Source organism: Amblyraja radiata, chromosome 4 (assembly GCF_010909765.2).
Source record: "Amblyraja radiata isolate CabotCenter1 chromosome 4, sAmbRad1.1.pri, whole genome shotgun sequence".
Lineage (NCBI taxonomy): Eukaryota > Metazoa > Chordata > Chondrichthyes > Rajiformes > Rajidae > Amblyraja > Amblyraja radiata.
This window is the reverse complement of record NC_045959.1, coordinates 67,887,198-67,906,956: the sequence shown is the minus strand read 5'-3', so window position 1 is coordinate 67,906,956 and position 19,759 is coordinate 67,887,198. Positions and strand designations below refer to the sequence as shown.

At 46.7% G+C, this 19,759-nt stretch overlaps 1 protein-coding gene across 4 annotated transcripts in view; it reads right to left on the bottom strand.

Annotated features, from left to right (window-relative positions):
• Positions 1-19,759, bottom strand: part of spidr (scaffold protein involved in DNA repair) — a 261,397-nt gene that overhangs the window by 74,349 nt on the left and 167,289 nt on the right. For all 4 annotated transcript variants that reach the window (XM_033019697.1, XM_033019695.1, XM_033019696.1 and 1 more), the window contains exon 9: positions 191-395. In XM_033019697.1, coding sequence (XP_032875588.1) covers positions 191-395 — 205 coding nt within the window. The remainder of the gene's footprint in view (positions 1-190; positions 396-19,759) is intronic.

Below are 19,759 nucleotides of genomic sequence, written 5' to 3'. Positions count from 1 at the left end.
CTTTGTTGGTCAATTACATGATGTTCCATTAACATTAAGTATTGGAAGAAGGAACTTTATTCTTCAATTAAATGGGCAGTACTGCCCGATGATAGCATTTGGTAAATAGACTGTTTTATTTTTTTGTCACTAATACTTTATCTCTTAATGAAAATGTTTTTAAAAAAAGCAGAAATTCATGTACACTCACCTCATCTGTTGAACTATATTTCTCTCCAGCATCAGTTAGATTGAATTTCACAGCTAAAGACATTGGAGCTTTTTTGAGTATAGGTAACTTTTCAGGAGAGCGATCTTTAACTTTCGTTCCAGCAATCTTTTCTGAAAATATCTTCCGACTGAAGTATGTGCACAGAATAACAGGAGATTTTTCACCTTGTACCTCAAGCTTCTGCCTGCAAGAAATCAATTTGAAAAATTATAGTTTTCAAATTATGATATTGACTTGTCAATCGCATAGTAATTTGAAGACTATTACATTGTCAAGTAACTATTCAGTATTAAAACAATAACATGAATAAACATTATATACCAATATACTCCTACTGTTGTAGCAAAAGGCCATTTGTGATTTAAAAAAACAATTGGCCAACATTCATGCTATAGAAATGAGGCAAAGCCATGGCAACAAACTTCACAAAGCTTTTAAAATGATCCCCACCCCATCCCAGGATGGCCCGAGAGCCGTTTGCTGCTTTCTTGAACACAGACCCAATCAGTCTACTTTCGCCAAATGCTAAATCAGTTCCAACATTGAACATCTTTTTTAACTACACTTATTTTCTCTAAACAAAGGTGTGGTTACAGGAACCTGTATAGGACAAGCTATGTCTGGGCCTGTGATAAAGGTATGGAAGTCTTTCTAGTCTAAATCAGGACCCCTTACCTCACTTATTTTCCTATGTACACTTTATATGTGCTGCTTCCAGCTCTTGTATAATGAAATTAAAGGTCTCCTCAAATTTGCTGCCAATTTCCACCCTTTTCTTATACTTACATGATCAATCTTTGACATTTTCATTCCCTTTCTCAACCTCTGTCTTCATTTCAGGAAATAGTTTAACAATAGATGTCCATTATAAACAATCAGGTTGTCAGTTACCTTGCCTACATATCCACCCACCCACCCCTGGTAGCTCCATTGCTTGCAAGTAAACTGTGTTTACAGCTAGAGCTCCTTGCACTTGTTTCTTATGTTTGGGATACAATGATACCGGCCAATTTCATGCTTCACCAAAAGCACAACTTTTTTCACTGAAGCAAAATGCAAACTACTAGAGAAACTAAGATAGGAGGGGAAAGATTTAATAGGAACCTTGTGGGCAAATTTTTCCACATGGGACATTGTGGAATGTGGAACGACCAGCCCCTGCCAGATGAAGTATTGAAGTAGGTACAATAACAATATTAAAAATACATGTTTTATGTCAGGTACCTGGTTAGGAAAGGCTTAGAGGGATGAGGACCAGGCACTGGTGAATGGGACCTGTGCCTCAAATTGCCCAATGCCAACCAAGATCCTACATCTACACTAATCCAACCTGCCTATGTTTGGCCCACATTCCTCTAAACCTTTCCTATCCATGTCACAGTGTAAATTGTCTTTTAAATGTTGCTATACTACCTGCCTCAACTATTTCCTCTGGCAGCTCGTACTTTTGACATAACGGTGAAATACTAAATGCAAGGAAACATTGCAACCTACAAAATCTGTTAACTTTCTCCAGATGCTCAAAGGAATAGGGAAGATTCAAACAAGAGGACATGACTTCAGAATTAAGGGACAGAAGTTTAGGGGTAACATGAGGGGGAACTTCTTTACTCAGAGAGTGGTAGCGGTGTGGAATGAGCTTCCAGTGGAAGTGGTGGCGGCAGGTTCGTTGGTATCATTTAAGAATAAATTGGATAGGCATATGGATGAGAAGGGAATGGAGGGTTATGGTATGAGTGCAGGCAGGTGGGACTAAGGGGAAAAAAATTGTTCGGCGCGGACTTGTAGGGCCGAGATGGCCTGTTTCCGTGCTGTAATTGTTATATGGTTATATGGTTATATGGTTATATGGAATATCTGCACATGGGTGGGGGAATGAAAATGGAAAATGTTGGATAGTTGCTTTGGAATTGGATTTAATTCATTTTGTCACGCTAAATGAGCTTTAAGCTTTGTTTCAAAACTAAATCGAATGTCACCAGAAAAAATGGCAAAATTGACACTTTCTTAAACAATTAAGGAGGTGGCCTTTTGGGTCCGAATTCACAGTGAGCAAACCTGTACAATGAAAGACTTTTCTCCGTGCAAGCTGCCTTTTGATCCAATGTGCATTAACGATGATTTTCATTGTCATTATGCGCATGAAATGACATTAGAGTACATTGCAAGAGGAAAATACCTGATTCCATTTTCCAGTGGGGAACAATCAAACCAGGCACAAACACATGAAAACATGCACAACATGTTTATGTGCATAATTTATTAATGCAAAACACAAATCTAATTTCTACACAAATAGTTTAGTGTTTTTACTTGAATTTCACTAATTTGGTTAGTTTTTTTTCCAGACAGCGCTCCTCCGCTCTCCGTGGCCCCCACCTTCGCTGTGTGTGTGTGTGTGCGTGCGTGCGTGTGTGTGTGTGTGTGTGTGTGTGTGTGTGTGTGTGTGTGTGTGCGTGTGTGTGTGTGTGTGTGTGTGTGTGTGTGTGTGTGTGTGTGTGTGTGTGTGTGTGTGTGTGTGTGTGTGTGTGCGTGCGTGCGTGTGTGTGTGTGTGTGTGTGTGTGTGTGTGTGTGTGTGTGTGCATGAAAACAGGACTAGATGGAGCATCTTGGTTGACATGGACGTGTTGGACTGAAGGACGTATTTCTGCGCTGTATATGACTATATTTCTATAACTCAGCATATCTGGCAGCGTCTGTGGAAGGAGATGAACAGACGACATTTCAGGTCAAAACCCTTCACCTGGGATGTCCCAGGCTCTGTTGTTATCTCCACTCTTCCCTTCCTCACCTGACTACATCCAGCAAACCACTTCTCCTCACCTAGTTCCACCTCTCACATGCCAGCTATTGCCCAACCTACCTCATCTCTTTGCACTCATCCCTCTCAACTCCTTCAGTCTAGAGGAACAGTCTCAACGCCAAATGTCAATTGTTCATTTTCACCCCAGATGCTGCCTGACCCACTGCGTTCCTCCAGCAGTTTGATTTTTGCTCTAGATTCCATCTGCAGACAATACAATACAATACAATACAATTTTATTAGTCATTTGAACCTCACTGAGGTTCAAACGAAACGTTGTTTCTGCAGTCATACATACACACAAGAAAAAGACCCAAGACACAACACAACTTACACAAACATCCATCACAGCGCTTCTCCTCCTCGCTGTGATGGAAGGCAAAAACTTATCTCTCCCCTGCACTCCCCATCCCGATGTCAAAGTCAAAGCCCCCGGCGGGCGATGGTAATTGTCTCGCGACCAATAAAGCCACGCCGGGTGATGCAAGGCCGCGCTCCAGGTCTTGTTGGAGCCCCCGGCGGGCGCAAGCAAAGTCCCACAGCCATTGTCCAAGCCGCGCGGGGCGGTGATGTAAGGCCCCGCTCCAGGCACTCCTTGACCCCGCAACTCGGGCGGGTAAAGTCGCCGTTGCGGAAGCCCCGAAAAGCGGTCTCCCAGCAGGGACCCGCGGGCTCTCGGTGTTCCTGTCTGCCAGACCTGCGGTTGGAGCCTCCGAATCTCCGGGGGTCGGGTCACAGCAGCGCGCCACCACCGCTTGTGTTTCACATCTATCTATATTACTAAAAGTCTGTTCTTGACCGGTTTTGGCCTTCTGTGCTGCGATTTCCGAGAGAACGCCGCCACCTACGGCCGTCATTTTTGGCCACCTTGCTCAGAGCCCCCCTCCGCCGTATATGTGTGCCGAGGATTTTTCCCGTCGATGAAAAATTACAGAGGTATTAATGTTTTTACAAAATTCCCCATTCTCTCTGCTGCCCCTGCTGGCGGCAGGGGGGAGGGACTATAAAACCAGGAAGTGGTGTGCCTCACAGTCTCTTCAAGACGGAGGAAGGCAGAGGGTCACGTTTCTCTGAGCTGTGAATAACACTGAACACATGTCTGCTCAAATGTAAGTGGCCTTAGTGGTTCTAAAACGCTTGCAGAATGTGTCTATTGGTTCTAAAATGTTTGCAAAAAGTGTCTATTGGTTCTAAAATGTTTGCAAAAAAGTGTCTCTTTTGGTTCTACAATGCTTGCAGAATGTGTCTTTTTTGGCTCTAAAATGTTTTTTAGGTTCTCCCCCCCCCCCCTCTCCTCTCCCCCCCCCTCTCCCCCACACTTTCCTCTCCTCTCCCCCCCTCTCCTCTCCCCCCTCTCCCCTCCTCTCCCCCCCTCTCCTCTCCCCCCTCTCCTCTCCCCGCCCTCTCCTCTCCCCGCCCTCTCCTCTCCCCGCCCTCATCCTCTCCCGCCCTCTCCTCTCCCCCCTCTCCTCTCCCCTCTCCTCCCCCCACCCCTTTCCCCCCTCTCCCCTCCTCTCCTCTCCCCACCTCACCCCTCCTCTCCCCCCCTCTCCTCTCCCCATCTCCTCTCCCCCATCTCCTCTCCCCCCCCCCCTCTCCTCCCCCCCTCTCCCTCTCCTCCCCCCCCCCTCTCCTCCCCCTCCCTCTCCTCCCCCCTCTCCTCTCCCCCCCCTCTCCTCTCCCCCCCTCGCCCCCTTTCTCTCTCCCCTCTGTTTCTCCCCTCCTCACCATTCCTCCCCTAAACCCCTCCCCTCCCCTCCACACCCCCTACCCTCCACCCTACCCCCCTCCCTGCTCCCCACCCCTCCCTTCTCACCCCCCTCTCCTCTCCCCGCCCTCTCCTCCCCCCCTTTCCTCTCCTCTCCCCCCCTCTCCTCTCCTTGGGGGCTATGCGTCAGTAGATAGGGTGTTTATGGGGTAAAATGAGCAAATTAATAATATTAATATAATATCAAGGGGGGTAATTAGCGTGAGTGCTGGGGGGGGCGGGGGTAGTTAGTGTGTGTGATGCTGCATGCCGCCTCCCCACCCCACAACCGCACGTTGGGGGAACAGACCCAATGGGTCTGCACTTGGTCTAGTCTTTTACTATAATTTAAGCTTCATTTTTTTAGTGCCATCAATAAGCACTCCTTTGTTCATTGCTACTTACTTATGAATGGTCTTACACCGCAATCCTGTTTTCTCCCCATTGCAAAGCAATCAATTGTATTTGACCTGCAGATTCACACTATTTTACATTGCATGCTGAAGTTTGTCTTTTCATGAATTCTTGCTGTCAAATGCAGTGGCTGTAATTGCCTAGTTTAGGGTATTACTGAGGCAGGAGGCATACTGCTTGTGTTATTTTTTGTTACCAAATCCCCCAACTTCAATCTGATCAAATCAGCATATCATTAAAAAGGATGTCAATTATTAAAATAGATACTTTAACTGCCATAGTTCAAACATTATACTGCACATATAAAGAAAACATCTAATAAATAAATCACATTAGTTATGCGTTGCAATCTGTGGAGACGCTTTGTGACTTCATACGGTACTTTGAAAATAACGTTAGCAAAGCATGACATCAATTAAGATTCTTACGAATTAAATAAGCACACTATGTGAAAACTAAGAACTACACTTTACAATCTGCCATCAGACTTCCACATAATTGTTACATTTGATGCAAAAATCAATACAATGATAAAATCAATACAACTTCCACTCAAATTGAAACTCTTGTCATTTAAGTGGCTCATAAAATTATAGTATAATGTAGGTCTTGTTTCAGTATTGTTCTCACTGAGGTACACAAAAATGCTGGAGAAACTCAGCGGGTGCAGCAGCATCTATGAAACGAAGGAAATAGGCAATGTTTCGGGCCGAAACCCTTCTTCAGACTGATGGGGGGTGGGGGGATGGGGCGGGGAGAAGAAAGGAAAAAAGAGGAGGAGGAGCCCGAAGGCTGAGGGATGGGAGGAGACAGCCCGACGGCTGAGGAAGGGGAGGAGACAGCAAGGGCTAACAAAATTGGGAGAATTCAATGTTCATGCCCCCAGGATGCAGACTCCCTTGTGAATTCTTCCCTTCCCTCCCGTACTACCCCCTCCCGGGGCACTTTCCCTTGCAACCGCAAGAGATGCAACACTTGTCCCTTTACCTCCCCGCTCGACTCCATTCAATGACCCAAGCAGTCGTTCCAGGTGCGACAGAGGTTCACCTGCATCTCCTCCAACATCCATTGCATCCGCTGCTCTAGATGTCAGCTGATCTACATCGGTGAGGCCAAGCGGAGGCTTGGCGATCGTTTCGCCGAACACCTCTGCTCGGTCCGCAATAACCAACCTGACCTCCCGGTTAACATCTCTGTCCTGGGTCTCCTCGATGGCCAGAGCGAGCAACACCGGAAATTGGAGGAACAGCACCTCATTTCCGCTTGGGGAGTCTGCATCCTGGGGGCATGAACATTGAATTCTCCCAATTTTGTTAGCCCTTGCTGTCTCCTCCCCTTCCTCAGCCCTCGGGCTGTCTCCTCCCAGCCCTCAGCCCTCCTCCTCCTTTTTCCTTTCTACTCCCCGCCCCCCCCCCCCCACTCCTCATCTGTCTGAAGAAGGGTTTTGGCCCGAAACGTTGCCTATTTCCTCCGCTCCATAGATGCTGCTGCACCCACTGAGTTTCTCCAGCATTTTTGTGTACCTTCGAATTTCCAGCATCTGCAGTTCCTTCTTAAACACTTTGTTCTCACTGAGGATTTTCAGCATCTTTCAAGGGGGGTAGAGGGAAGAGGGGGGAGAGGGGGGGAGGAAGGAGAGGAGAAGGAGCGAGGGGGGTGTAGGAGGAGAGGGGGGAGAGAGAGAGGGAGAGAGGAGGGGAGAGAGAGAGGATGGGAGAGAGAGGAGGGGAGAGAGAGAGGAGGGGGAGAGAGGAGGAGGAGTGGGATAGAGAGAGAGGGGGGGGAGAGAGAGGGGGAGGAGAGGGGGATGGGGGGAGGGGGAGGGGAGAGAGGAGCTTGGAGAGAGTGAGGAGCGGGGGAGTGAGGGGAGGGCAGAGGGGGAGAGAGAGGAAGGGGGAGAAGGGGAGGGGGAGAGAGAGAGAGGAGGGGTGGGGCGGCAGCTCGCAGGGGGTCGGCAGATCGCGGGGGGGATGTCACTCGCAGCGCGGATGCAGCACGCAGAGCCATTGTGACATCATCAGCCAAACCCGCTCGGTTGTATTTTCAAAGACATTTCAGATTTGTGAACATTTTTATTAATAACTCAAGAAATAAAGCGCAACATTTTCAGGTAAGCCGATTTTTGACTCGAAGGGGTAAATCTCTACCAGATTATGTAAAAATGGTCCCGTTAGCGCGTTGTTTCTTCGAGTAGATGTGATCACACAAACAAATAAATATACACACATTCACATCCAAGATCAGAGTTTTACAGTTATATTAGGATAAGGATGAGTGTATTCTCAGTGGAACATAGGAGGTAGCGATGACATCATAGGTTTACAAAATTTTGAGGGGATCAACAGGATGAATTAGGTTTAATTTATCTATCACCAGCTCCATAATTATTAGCTGTTTCATATTATTACAATATTGAAACATCTGTGGCTGAGGGGAGACTTGATAGAAGTATAGAAAATTATGAAAGGCACAGACAATCAAGTCTGAAGAATGGTCTCGACCCAAAACTTCACCCATTCCTTCTCTTCAGAGATGCTGCCTGTTCTATTGAGTAACTCCAGCATTTTGTGCTACCATAGACAATCAAAACCTTTTTTCCCAGGGTGGAAAAGGCATAGCTATAAGGTGAGAGGACGAAAGTTTAATGGAGATGCGCAGGGCAAGTTTTTTTACACAAAGGATAGTGGGAGCCTGGAGTGCATTGCCAGGGTGGTGATGGAGATAGATACAATGTTTAAGAAAGATACAATAGTGACATTTAAGAAGAATTTGGATAGGCACATGGAAGTGAAAGGAATAGAGGGATATGGATCATGTGCAGGCAGATGAGATCAGTTCAGCTAAGCATTATGTTTGGCACAAACATTGTGGAACGGCGGGCCCATTTCTGTGCTGTACTGTTCTATGTTCTATGAAGCACATTCGTTACTTACTAATTGTTTAAAATTGAATGTGTCAGTGATTTTGAGGAAGGACATTCTTTGTTATTCTCTTAATTTGAGGAAGGACATTCTTGCTATTGATGGGGTGCAGCGTAGGTTTACAAGGTGAGAGAATGGAGCAGCTGGGCTTGTACACTCTGGAGTTTAGAAGGATGAGAGGGTATCTCATTGAAACAAATAAGATTGTTAAGGGTTTGGACACGTTAGAGGCAGGAAACATGTTCCCGATGTTGGGGGAGCCAGGGGCCAGAGTTTAAGAATAAGGAGTAAGCCATTTAGAACGGAGACGAGGAAACACTTTTTCTCACAGAGAGTGGTGAGTCTGTGGAATTCTCTGCCTCAGAGGGCAGTGGAGGCGGGTTCTCTGGATGCTTTCAAGAGAGAGCTAGATAGGGCTCTTAAAAATAGCGGAGTCAGGGGATAATGGGCTAAGGCAGGATTGGGGCTGATCAGCCATGATCACATTGAATGGCGGTGCTGGCTCAAAGGGCCGAATGGCCTATTCCTGCACCTACTGTCTATTGATTTTATATATGTAACTTGATGTTTTATCCAGCTCACTATAGGGTGGAGTGGGGGTGTGAGCATTTGTAATCTTTAAAATTGTATGGAATTTTTAAAATAAGATTGTCTTTAATCCATTTTAAAATTTGGCCTTTCTAATCAGTTCTTATCTCCGAAACAATTGTTGTTATTTATCTGCTTATCAGAAAATGTGGTCACTGGACCAATATATATTATCAATCTCTGATTTCCCCTGGAAAGGTTTTGCTGAATCACCTCTGAACAGCTGCAGCCTTCGACTTAAAAGTTGACAGTCCCGATCAACAAATGTCAAGGAGGACATACCCCAACTCAAAAATAAAAGGTCCTGGGAGCAAACAAAATCTCTGCTGAAATCCTAATGGGCCTGTCCCACTTTTTAGGCGAGTGCAGGAGACTGCGCTCGACACATGGTCGCCACATGTTCGCTGATGGTCTCTGGTGAATCTTTTCATGGTCGCGAGGAGTTCTCAAATTCTGGGAACTACATGTTGAAAAATTTTCTGCGACCAAAAATACGTCGCCATAGAGAAAATCGATAATCCTGTAGTCGTAGGTGCAGTTGTAATGGGGTCACCATGTAGATATGGGTAGTCGAGGTAGTCGTAGGTAGCTTTAGTTAATCGCCTTTGCTGACCTTCATTTTCATTGGCTCATTGGGGGGGAAAAAACGGAAGCACGAGTTTTCAGAACCAAGGATAACAGACCGGTAATGTAAGATGTCCGCCGAACTTCACAGCTGTGTATCTCTGGCTTATTAAAAGTTGTCTGGCTTCTTAAAAGTGTCTCCACTCCTTCTCCCCCCTTCCCAACCCCTCTCCCCTCTTTTAAAGGACTTACTGTACACTGTGCTAGCCTTCTTAATTACAGCGACAACCTTCCTGTTCATCGCGGTGTGTGTCTGTATCACCTTGGCTTTGTACCGTGTGAATTTCAGACAGCGTTCCCCCGCTTGCCATGGCCCCCACCTTTGCGATGTGTTTGTGTGTGTGTGTGTGTGTTACACTCTGACACTCGCCGTTCCAGTTCCCAGTTTTCAGGCGAGTGCCGACAACGTGACAGTCGCCGGCAGTCCACTGAAAAATCGCCTAACAGGGACAGGCCCATAAGACTTTTTGGCAAAGAGTCAGAAATCTCCTGCCTCCATCTGAGAAGAGAAGGATATACCGGGGCCCCTTAGAGGTGTGGTAAACATGACCAACTTCAAGAGAGAAGGCAACATAGATTGTGCTAAGCAGAGCCTATGACTTAGGAGAATTTTGGACAGAGATACATTGAAGGAACGCTGATATATTTCCAAGTCAGGATCGTATGCAACATGGGAGGAATTGTGCTGATGGTGGTAAAAAAGCATCTGTATCTTGCTGACTTGTACAAGTTCTTCAATGGCAAAAGCAATCTACAAGCCAAACATTTAAGACACCACTCCACCATACATAAAATGGGGATGAATTCATCATCGTGGACAAGGAGACAGTCAGCTCTCACTCAACGAAAAGCATCATTCCTTTTCAACTGTGACTCTATCTTTGACGCCACCCAACAGCTACCTATTTGACCCAGCTTTGTGGCCTCTCCTGACCGACTAGAAACCGAGAAGGCCACATCCTAAATCAAAAACAATAAGGTCTCAAACATAGACGACAACCCTGTCTCCAGAGATGAGACAGGGTTTTCTGTCTAACCCTGCTGAAACTGTACATAACCATGAAGAGCTTCAGCCACAATTCCACAATCTTGTCTGGGAAGAGGATATATCAAGAGACTTCACACATTGTGACGACACCTTCAGGGAAGGAGACAAATCCCACAACGGCAACTTCAGAGGACGGTACATGAAGAGACCCTGAAAAGTGTGCTCCATTTCCCAGATGTTGGAAGCTACCTCATGGTAAAGGCAGCCATCAATGACAACATTTGCCACTGGTTTCAATAATTCAGTAGATTTAAGAATAGGTTATTTAAAGATCATAAAACTCAGCAGCAACATAGCAATCCCTTCTCTCCCACATCTTTCTGACACCTGCATAATCCATAGCTAGCATCTCAAACTGGAAACTGAAGAATGCCGCCAATGCTATGTCCTGAAAATCTTACAAATTCACATGAAGGATAAACATACCAATCTCACCGTCCTATCCCAAGCCAACATCTCCAGCATCAAGGTCCCATTGAATTTTACCAGGGTAATTTGTGCTGGCATACCTGACACCGGACTCCTGAAATAGGCACTATTCCTTCTGACCGACATCCACTATAAACCCACTGACTCCCATGACTATCTAGACTACACTTCTTCCCACCCTGCTTCCTGAAAGGACTCCATCCCCTACTCCCAATTCCTCCGTCTACGCCGCATCTGCTCCCAGGATGAGGTGTTCCACACCAGGGAATCGGAAATGTCCTCATTCTTCAGGGAATGGGGGTTCCCCTCCCCTACTATAGATGAGGCTCTCACCAGGGTCTCTTCAATACCCCGCAACACTGCTCTCTCACCCCATCCCCCCACTCGGAACAAGGGCAGTCCCCCTAATCTTCCACCCCACTAGCCGCCACATACAACAAATAGTCCTCCATCATTTTCGCCACCTCCAACGTCACCCCACCACTCGCCACATCTTCCCATCTCCCCCCGTCTGCTTACCACAAAGACCGCTCCCTCCATAACTCCCTGGTCAATTCTGCCCTTCCCACCCGCACCACCCCCTCCCCGGGCACTTTCCCTTGCAACCTCAGGAGATGCTACACTTGTCGCTTTACCTCCCCCCTTGACTCCATTCAAGGACCCAAGCAGTCGTTCCAGGTGCGACAGAGGTTCACCTGCACCTCCTCCAACCTCATCTATTGCATCCGCTGCTCATGATGTCAGCTGATCTACATCGGTGAGACCAAGCGTAGGCTTGGCGATCGCTTCGCCCAACACCTCCGCTCGGTCCGCATTAACCAACCTGATCTCCCTGTGGCTCAGCACTTCAACTCCCCCTTCCATTCCGAATCCGACCTTTCTGTCCTGGGCCTCCTCCATGGCCAGAGTGAGCACCACCAGAAACTGGAGGAGCAGCACCTCATATTCCGCTTGGGCAGTCTGCACCCCAGTGGCTTGAACATTTACTTCTCCAATTTCTGGTAGCCCTTGCTGTCTCCACCGCTTCCCAGCTCTCCCTCAGCCCTCTGGCTCCTCCTCTTCCTTTCTTCTTCCCGCACCCCCCCAGCCTGCATCGGTCTGAAGAAGGGTTTTGGCCCGAAAAGTTGCCTATTTCCTTCGCTCCATAGATGCTGCCGCACCCGCTGAGTTTCTCCAGCACTTTTGTCTACCTACTATTCCTCATGCTGTTGTGGTAGGAGATTACCCTGCAGGCAGAGAAAACCACCTAAAAATGTCCTCAATTGTCGGCACGGTGGCACAGCGATAAGAGTTGCTGCCTTACAGCGCCTAGAGCCCCAGGTCCCGGATTCGATCCAGACTGCAGGTGCTATCTGTATAGAGTTTGTCCTTATCCCCGTGATCTGCGTGAGTTTTCTCCGAGATCTTCGATTTCCTCCCACACTCCAAAGACATACAGGTGCAAAAAATAATGCATATAGTGGGGCGAAGGGCCTGTTTCTGCGCTGTATCTCTAAACTAAACTAAACAAAATATTTCCTTGAAGAAGTACAATAATACTCTGCCTTCTGAGAACATCTATCACATCTACTCAAAATGTAAAAGCACTGCTTTGGATGATATTGAGAGAAGCTTTGAGGCACATTTAAGAAACACAAAGAAGCCTTGCATAAGTAGAAGCAGGAATGGATCTCCTTACTGCTCGCCCACTAGATCTGTATGTCCCCCACTGGCCAACTTTGGAAGAGTCCACTGTTCCTACATTGCAATCATCAGTCACCTTAGGACCCGTAAAACTGAAATAAGAAGCAAGTTATGAGTGACCCTAAATGACTAGCTACGAAGAAACCTAAATTTAAAACTAATGACTGAACTGCACAAATGTCTTTGAATCACTTCCCTCTGGAAGGCCACTCCAGACTGACAAAGCTGCCACAGCCTGACACAAAAACAGCTTTTTTCCACAAGTAGTAGCTTTACTCAATAACCAAAAATCTGTAGCCTCCTTTTGCTCTGGTATTTTATTAAAATCACATGTTTAATCAATAACTAGACTAAGTGGGTCCCATATTCACACGGGAGGGCTGGTCCCCCAACGCAATATTCCACCTCTCCACCAATTCCAATATTGGTGGCCAGTGGGCGTGGGGGGGGGGCTTTCTGGAGCGCTAGTATGGGTGTTGTGGGCCAAAGGGACGGGTTTCTAGAGGGCTAGTATGGACATTGTGGGCCGAATGGATTATTGGGCTGGCAGCTCAGTCACTCAGGCCTGGTGGGCTGGCAGCTCAGTCACTCAGGCCTGGTGGGCTGGCAGCTCAGTCACTCAGGCCTGGTGGGCTGGCAGCTCGGTCACTCAGGGCTGGTGGGCTGGCAGCTCAATCACTCAGGGCTGGTGGGCCTGCAGCTCAGTCACTCAGGGCTGGTGGGCTGGCAGCTCAGTCACTCAGGGCTGGTGGGCTGGCAGCTCAGTCACTCAAGGCTGGTGGGCTGGCAGCTCAGTCACTCAGGGCTGGTGGACTGGCAGCTCAGTCACTCAGGGCTGGTGGGCTGGCAGCTCAGTCACTCAGGGCTGGTGGGCTGGCAGTTCAGACAGCTATTCCTTGAAATTCCATTTCAAGCAGAGTGCATGCCACCAAACTCAATTTCATAGCATTTCAGGCAGAGTGCAAGCCACCAAACTCAATTTCATAGCATTTCAGACAGAGCACAGGCCACCAAACTCAATTTCATAGCATTTCAAGCAAATTTACATGATGAACAGATCCATCCAAGCCTGCAAAAAATTGCAGGGAATTGTGATGGAGCCCAGACCATCAAATAAACTAACCTTCCTTCTTTCAACTCCATTTAAACCGCACGCTACCTCGGCAAGGTCACCAGCATAATCAAGGATGAGTCACACTCCGGCCATGCCCTCTTCTCTCCGCTCCCATTATGTAAGACGTAAAATAGTGTGAAAATATATTCAAATAACTGTACATCATCAGGGCTGCCAACATTGGGTGAGAGTTGGCAGTGAGAAATTGCGAGAGACCATGCCCGAGGGAGCGTAGCGACCGAGGGGGAAGGGGGAGGGTGTGGGATTGGTGTCCCCCCCTCCCATGGTACAAAGCTTTTGCATTTTTCAGCTTGAAATTATGCAATCTGGTGCATACTGTAGCGAGTCTTTTAACTAACACTTGAATGCAATATTTATGCTTTAAATCGGATTAGCTGTGAATAAGGTTAGGCTAAGTTACATTCCTAATTACATTTCACTGTAGAGCCAGGCTCTGATCAACCGGTGCAACACATGAATGATCTTAGTGTATTAATATATGGAAATCAGATTATAATCAAACACGGCACATGTTAACCAACCTGGGTCTCACTGCACACCTGGTACTACTCATGACCCTGACTCCAGCTGCATACTTTCTCTCATTCCTGACCCTGAGTCCAGCCTTACACCTGGCTCCGTATTCTACCCTGATCATAGCTGCTTACCTGTTTAGGTTCCCAGTGCTGAACACTACCATTGTCCCAGCTTTGACTGCACACCTAGTACTATTCCAGAACTTGACTCTGGATGCACACTTGGTCTTGCTCCTAGCCCCTCTGCACTGGCAATATATCTGGCCCACACATAAAGCCCCATATCTGACCTCCTGGACTTAACCTATTACATTCAAGTCCACAGGTGCTTATCTAATGCAGTAATCTTTTATGAGGCACTTCACGACCAAATTTTGTATAACAAAGTTTGCTACATTCATTGGCTTCCTTGTTGTCTAACATGCTGGTTACTTTGTCAAAGAAGTCATCAATTGGTTGAACACAATTTCTCATCCATAAAATTACACTCACTCAGCTGTTTAGTATTCTGTTACCATTTCCTTCATTTTCCGAACAAACTGTCCTGAAGTCATTTTCACCCCCAATATTTTCAGTATTTTGCTGTCTTCCTCTCAGCTGGGACTTTTCCGAAATGCAAAGTCCAATAACAATATATATTTAAGCAATAATATTCTATTTAATGTGATCTTGAGAGTACATAATATTTTCTGTGGTATTCATAACACAACAATGATAAAAAGCTCTTTGTTTTGATTGCACCTACCAACATGCATACATTATTATATTACAGTCAATATGTACCGAGGGAAACATTTTGTTCCAATGCTCCCCATTCCCAATTACTTTTACATTGTAGTGATTGAAATCCAAGTGAAGTTTAAAGAGCATCAGAAAAATAAAACCTCCGGAATGGATGATATTCATTACGTGGTTGGTTGGAGTCAGTATCAGCACAATTTCTATTCAACCTGTCAAAGGAATTTGATGGGGGGGGGGGTTTAGAAATAGTTAGTGAGTTAAACAAACATAATAGTTGAGTGGCAAATGACAATAGTGCTACCTTCCCAATATTTAACTGAAGGAAATAATGGGTTATCGGGGCTGATTGTTGTTACAGACAGCCTGACACCTTGCATGTCATTTTAATATTACACTTATCCCACCCCCCTGGATATTGTGGATGAATAAATTAAGGTTTCGTCAACTAATTACAAATCAGGTTAATTCCAAATCAATAACATTAGCCAACTCCGAAACACGAAGTGCTGAGCATTGGGATCCGGACATCACCGAAAACTGGCCTCAGTTCCCCGCTCACATCTGGCAGTGTTCTCCGTCTGAACCAGGGCCCATAGAGCGTTTTAGAAAGCGGGGGGGCTGAGCGATCACTGGTCTTGGGGGTACCCGCCGAGGGTGGAGTAACCGAGTTGGGGGAGGTAGGGACTTTTTGAAATTTGATGTATTAAAATCATGTTTTAGTGCATTGTAGAAGTATGATTTCAATGTTTTTTGTTTGAACTTTTTTTAAGAGGTAACTTTAAGGGGTAACTTTTTCCACACAAAGGGTGTTGGGTGTATGGAACAAGCTGCCAGAGGAGGTAGTTGAGGCAGGGACTATCCCAACATTTAAGAAACAGTTATACTGATACATGGATAGGACAGGTTTGGAGGGATATGGACCAAAAGCAGGTAGTGTAGCTGGGACATGTTGGCGGGTGTGGGCAAGTTGGTCCGAAGGGCCTGTTTTCACACTGTATCACTCTAAGTCTACATTATAACTCCACCATGCATGAATGCTTCAAAATCAAAAGAGCTAAATGTAACTCTCTCTTGAAAATGTCCAGTGAATTGGCCTCCACTGCCTTCTGTGGCAGAGAATTCCACAGATTCACAACTCTCTGGGTGAAAAAAGTTTGTTCTCATCTCAGTCCTAAATGGCCTACCCCGTATTCTTAAACTGTGACCCCTGGTTCTGGACTCCCTCAACATGGGGAACATTTTTCCTGCAGTTACAGTGAGTGAAAATCTAGCAGGCAAGCAGGATGCTTCCTCCAACCACCCCCATTTGAAGGCCACTATCTTCCACTGCTTCTACCCAGTGCTTGGTACCTACTTCCAGCAGCCATTGGTTGTCCTTCAGGATGCACCGAGCTGCAGACTGGTCCATGCCGGTCACCAGGGCTAATTGGGCGCAGAGACTCTCCCGGCAGCGGCGCAACGCTTCCGACACCTCCAATGGCTCGGGACTCTTGCACTGAGGTTGCTCCATGGCCGGAGCTGCAGCGAGCGACTCGCCAGCCCAGCAAACACTCGCCAGCCCTGGCTCCCCATCCGCATCTGCCGCCGCCACTACTTCGGCTTCCATCCCTCCCTCCGCCCCGGCTCTCCAACACCCACGACCACGTTGCTCAGAGCACAGCAGCGCCTTGTCCAAAGCCGGAGACATTGAAACATGTCTAGCCAAAAAAGTAGGCCCCCCCCCCCCAGCCCCACGGCCCATGTACCTCTCTCCTGCTGCTCGCCGGCCTTGCTCATGTCAGCCTTAAATCCTTCCCACAAATCCTTAAATTCCGACTGCTGCCGGGAGCAGATCATGGCCTTACTCGCTGCGCTGGGTGACACTCATTCACTGCCCGGTCCATATCTTTCAATGTAAATTTGCATGGGGAAATGGTTTGGAGGCGTGTGATGGTTCGTTCGGTCAAGTTAAACTAACAGAGAATAAGAATGCTGCTGCCTTGTCAACAGACGTGCACACAAGCAGTTGATGTTAGTTTTGAAATTCTCGTTGATCACAGAATTTCTCACGACAGAGCGTGAGAAATTTGTGATCAGCATGAGAGTGTAAGAATGGGCAAAATGCGTGATTCTCACGCTCAATGCGTGAGAGTTGGCAGCTCTGCATCATACATGATTTTCTTTTCATAAAACCACATTGTTTGGATGGGCCTATTACTACAATTTTAATGGTGGGTTGTAGAATTATACCCAAAAGACTTGTTTAGATATCATTCTGTTTGGCCTTTCTAAAATAGCAAAGTGCAATATGTTCAGGAATCTGGGGAATTTATCATTCTTGGTTCTTGGCTGCTTGGTCCACGAAAATATTCCAAATGGAATTTAAACTGGAGGTGGTACCCCATCTCCCCCCTCCCCCACACCTCTCTCCCCCTCCCCTCTCTCCTCCCCTCCCCCACCCCTCTCTCCTCCCGCTTTCCATCTCCCTCCTCACCCCTCTCCCTCTCCCCCCCATCCCTCCCTCCCCCACCCCCTTCCCTCTCTACCCCACCCCCTCCCTCTCTCCCTCCGCCCCCTTCCCCCTCTGTCCCTCTTCCACCACTCCCCCTACCCCTCCCTCCCCACTCTTCCACTTCTCTCCCACTTACCCCACCCCTCTCCCTCTCCCTCCCCACCCCTCCCTTCCGCCTCCCTCCCCCCACCCCTTCCCCTCTGCCCCTCTTCCACCACTCCCCCTACCCCTCCCTCGCTACCCACTCTTCCACTTCTCTCCCACCCTCCCCCTCCCCACTCTCTCCCCCACCCCTCTCCCCCTCCCTCCACACTCTTCCCCCTCCCTCCCCTACCCCATCTCCCTCCCTCCCCATCCCTCCCCCACACCTCTCTCCCCCATCCCTCTCTCATCCCGTACCCCACCCCTCTCTCCTCCACCTCTCCATCTCCCTCTCCTCACACCCTCCCTCTCCCTGCCTGCAGTCGTACACAATAATAATAAATAACAAAACATACAATAAACACAAATTAACATCCACCAGTGAGTTTAATCAATTTAATATATTTAATCAATTTAATTTAAAGAGCTTACTGTGCTTGATCAGAAACGTATTAAATCTTTTTCTCCCTTTAGAGGTGCTACCTGAGCTGCTTAGTATTTCCAGCACTCTATCTTAACCAGATATTCAGTGTCTGCAATCCTTTTCTTCTCCAGCTAGAATCCCAAAATAGCAGCACTGTCTTTTCCCCTCCCTCTCTCCTTTTCTACTTTCATTGTTCCGTTTACACCTCCTCTGGACATAACATTGGTGATCAATAAGCTTGCACCGCCCTTTCACAGTTGGGCCTGTCACCACTTGTGTCTTGTGCTTCCTTTTGTTCTCACCAACCCCCTTTCCTCTGCTCTTCTTAGTGCTACTGAAAGGTCATTGACCTGAAACATTACCTCTGTTTCTTGGTTTCTAAAAATGCTGCCCTACTTGCTTTTGCCTGCTTTCTGTTTTTTATCTTGTAAATTTTTCTGTCATTGTCTCTCTGGGACCCGCATGTATTTCTGCTGCTCCCTTTCTTTTCCCATCAATGTATAAACTCAAAATTGTCAAAAAATATCCCTTGTAAACATACATTGCTACCCTATCTCCCGCACTAATATTTTTGCCACATCATTCTTCTGTACCTCAGGTTTACTTTCTTTTTTCAATATTATAAACCTACTTTTTTAATCTAATGTTATCCTAATCCTTCATTGATAGCCTCCTTTTTTTCACCATGATCTCTTGTCAATGCAATGTAAAATCATTTATTTATGGGAATAATACAGAAGGTGCAGGATCAGTTCATTCCAAAGAGGAAGAAAGATTCCAAGGGGAGTAAGGGGTTGAATGTGGCTGACAAAGGAAGTCAAGGACAGTTTAAAAATAAAAGATGAGTGGGAAGCCAGAGGATTGGGAAACCTTTAAAGAGCAACAGAAGATAACTAAAAAGGCAATACAGGGAGAAAAGATTAGGTACAGCTAGCAAAGCTAGCAAAGAATATAAAGGAAGATAGTAAAAGCTTCTTTCGGTATGTGAAGAGGAAAAAATTAGTTAAGACCAAAGCTGGACCCTTGAAGACTGAAACAGGTGAATTTATTATGGGGAACAAGCAAATGGCAGACGAGTTGAACAGGTACTTTGGATCCGTCTTCACTAAAGAAGACACAAACAATTTCCCTGATGTACTAGTGGCCAGAGGATCGAAGGTGATGGATGAACTGAAGGAAATTCACATTAGGCAGGAAATGGTGTCGGGTAGACTGATGGGACTGAAGGATGATAAACCCCCAGGGCCTGAAGGTCTGCAACCCAGGGTAATTAAGGAAGTGGCTCTAGAAATCGTGGACGCATTGGTGATCATTTTCTAATGTTCTATAGATTCAGGCTCAGTTCCTGTGGATTGGAGTAGCTAATGTTATCCCACTTTTTAAGAAGGGCGGGAGAGAGAAAACAGGGAATTATAGACCAGTTAACCTAACTGGTTGGGGAAGGTGCTAGAGTCAATTGTAAAAGATGAAATAGCGCACATTTGGATAGCAGTAACAGGATGGGTCCGTGTCAGCATGGATTTACAAAGGGCATGCTTGATTAATCTTCTGCAATTTTTTGAGGATGTAACTAGGAAAATGGACAAGTGAGAGCCAGTGAATGTGGTGTACCTGGACTTTCAGAAAGCATTTGATCAGGTCCCACATAGGAGATTAATGGGGAAAATTAGAGCACATGGTATTGGGGAAGGGTACTGACATGGATAGAAAATTGGTTGGCAGACAGGAACCAAAGAGGAGGGATTAGCGAGTCCTTTTCAGAATGGCAGGCAGTGACTAGTGGGGTACTGCAAGGCTCGGTGCTGTGACCGCAGCTATCTATATTACTAAATCTCTGATCTTG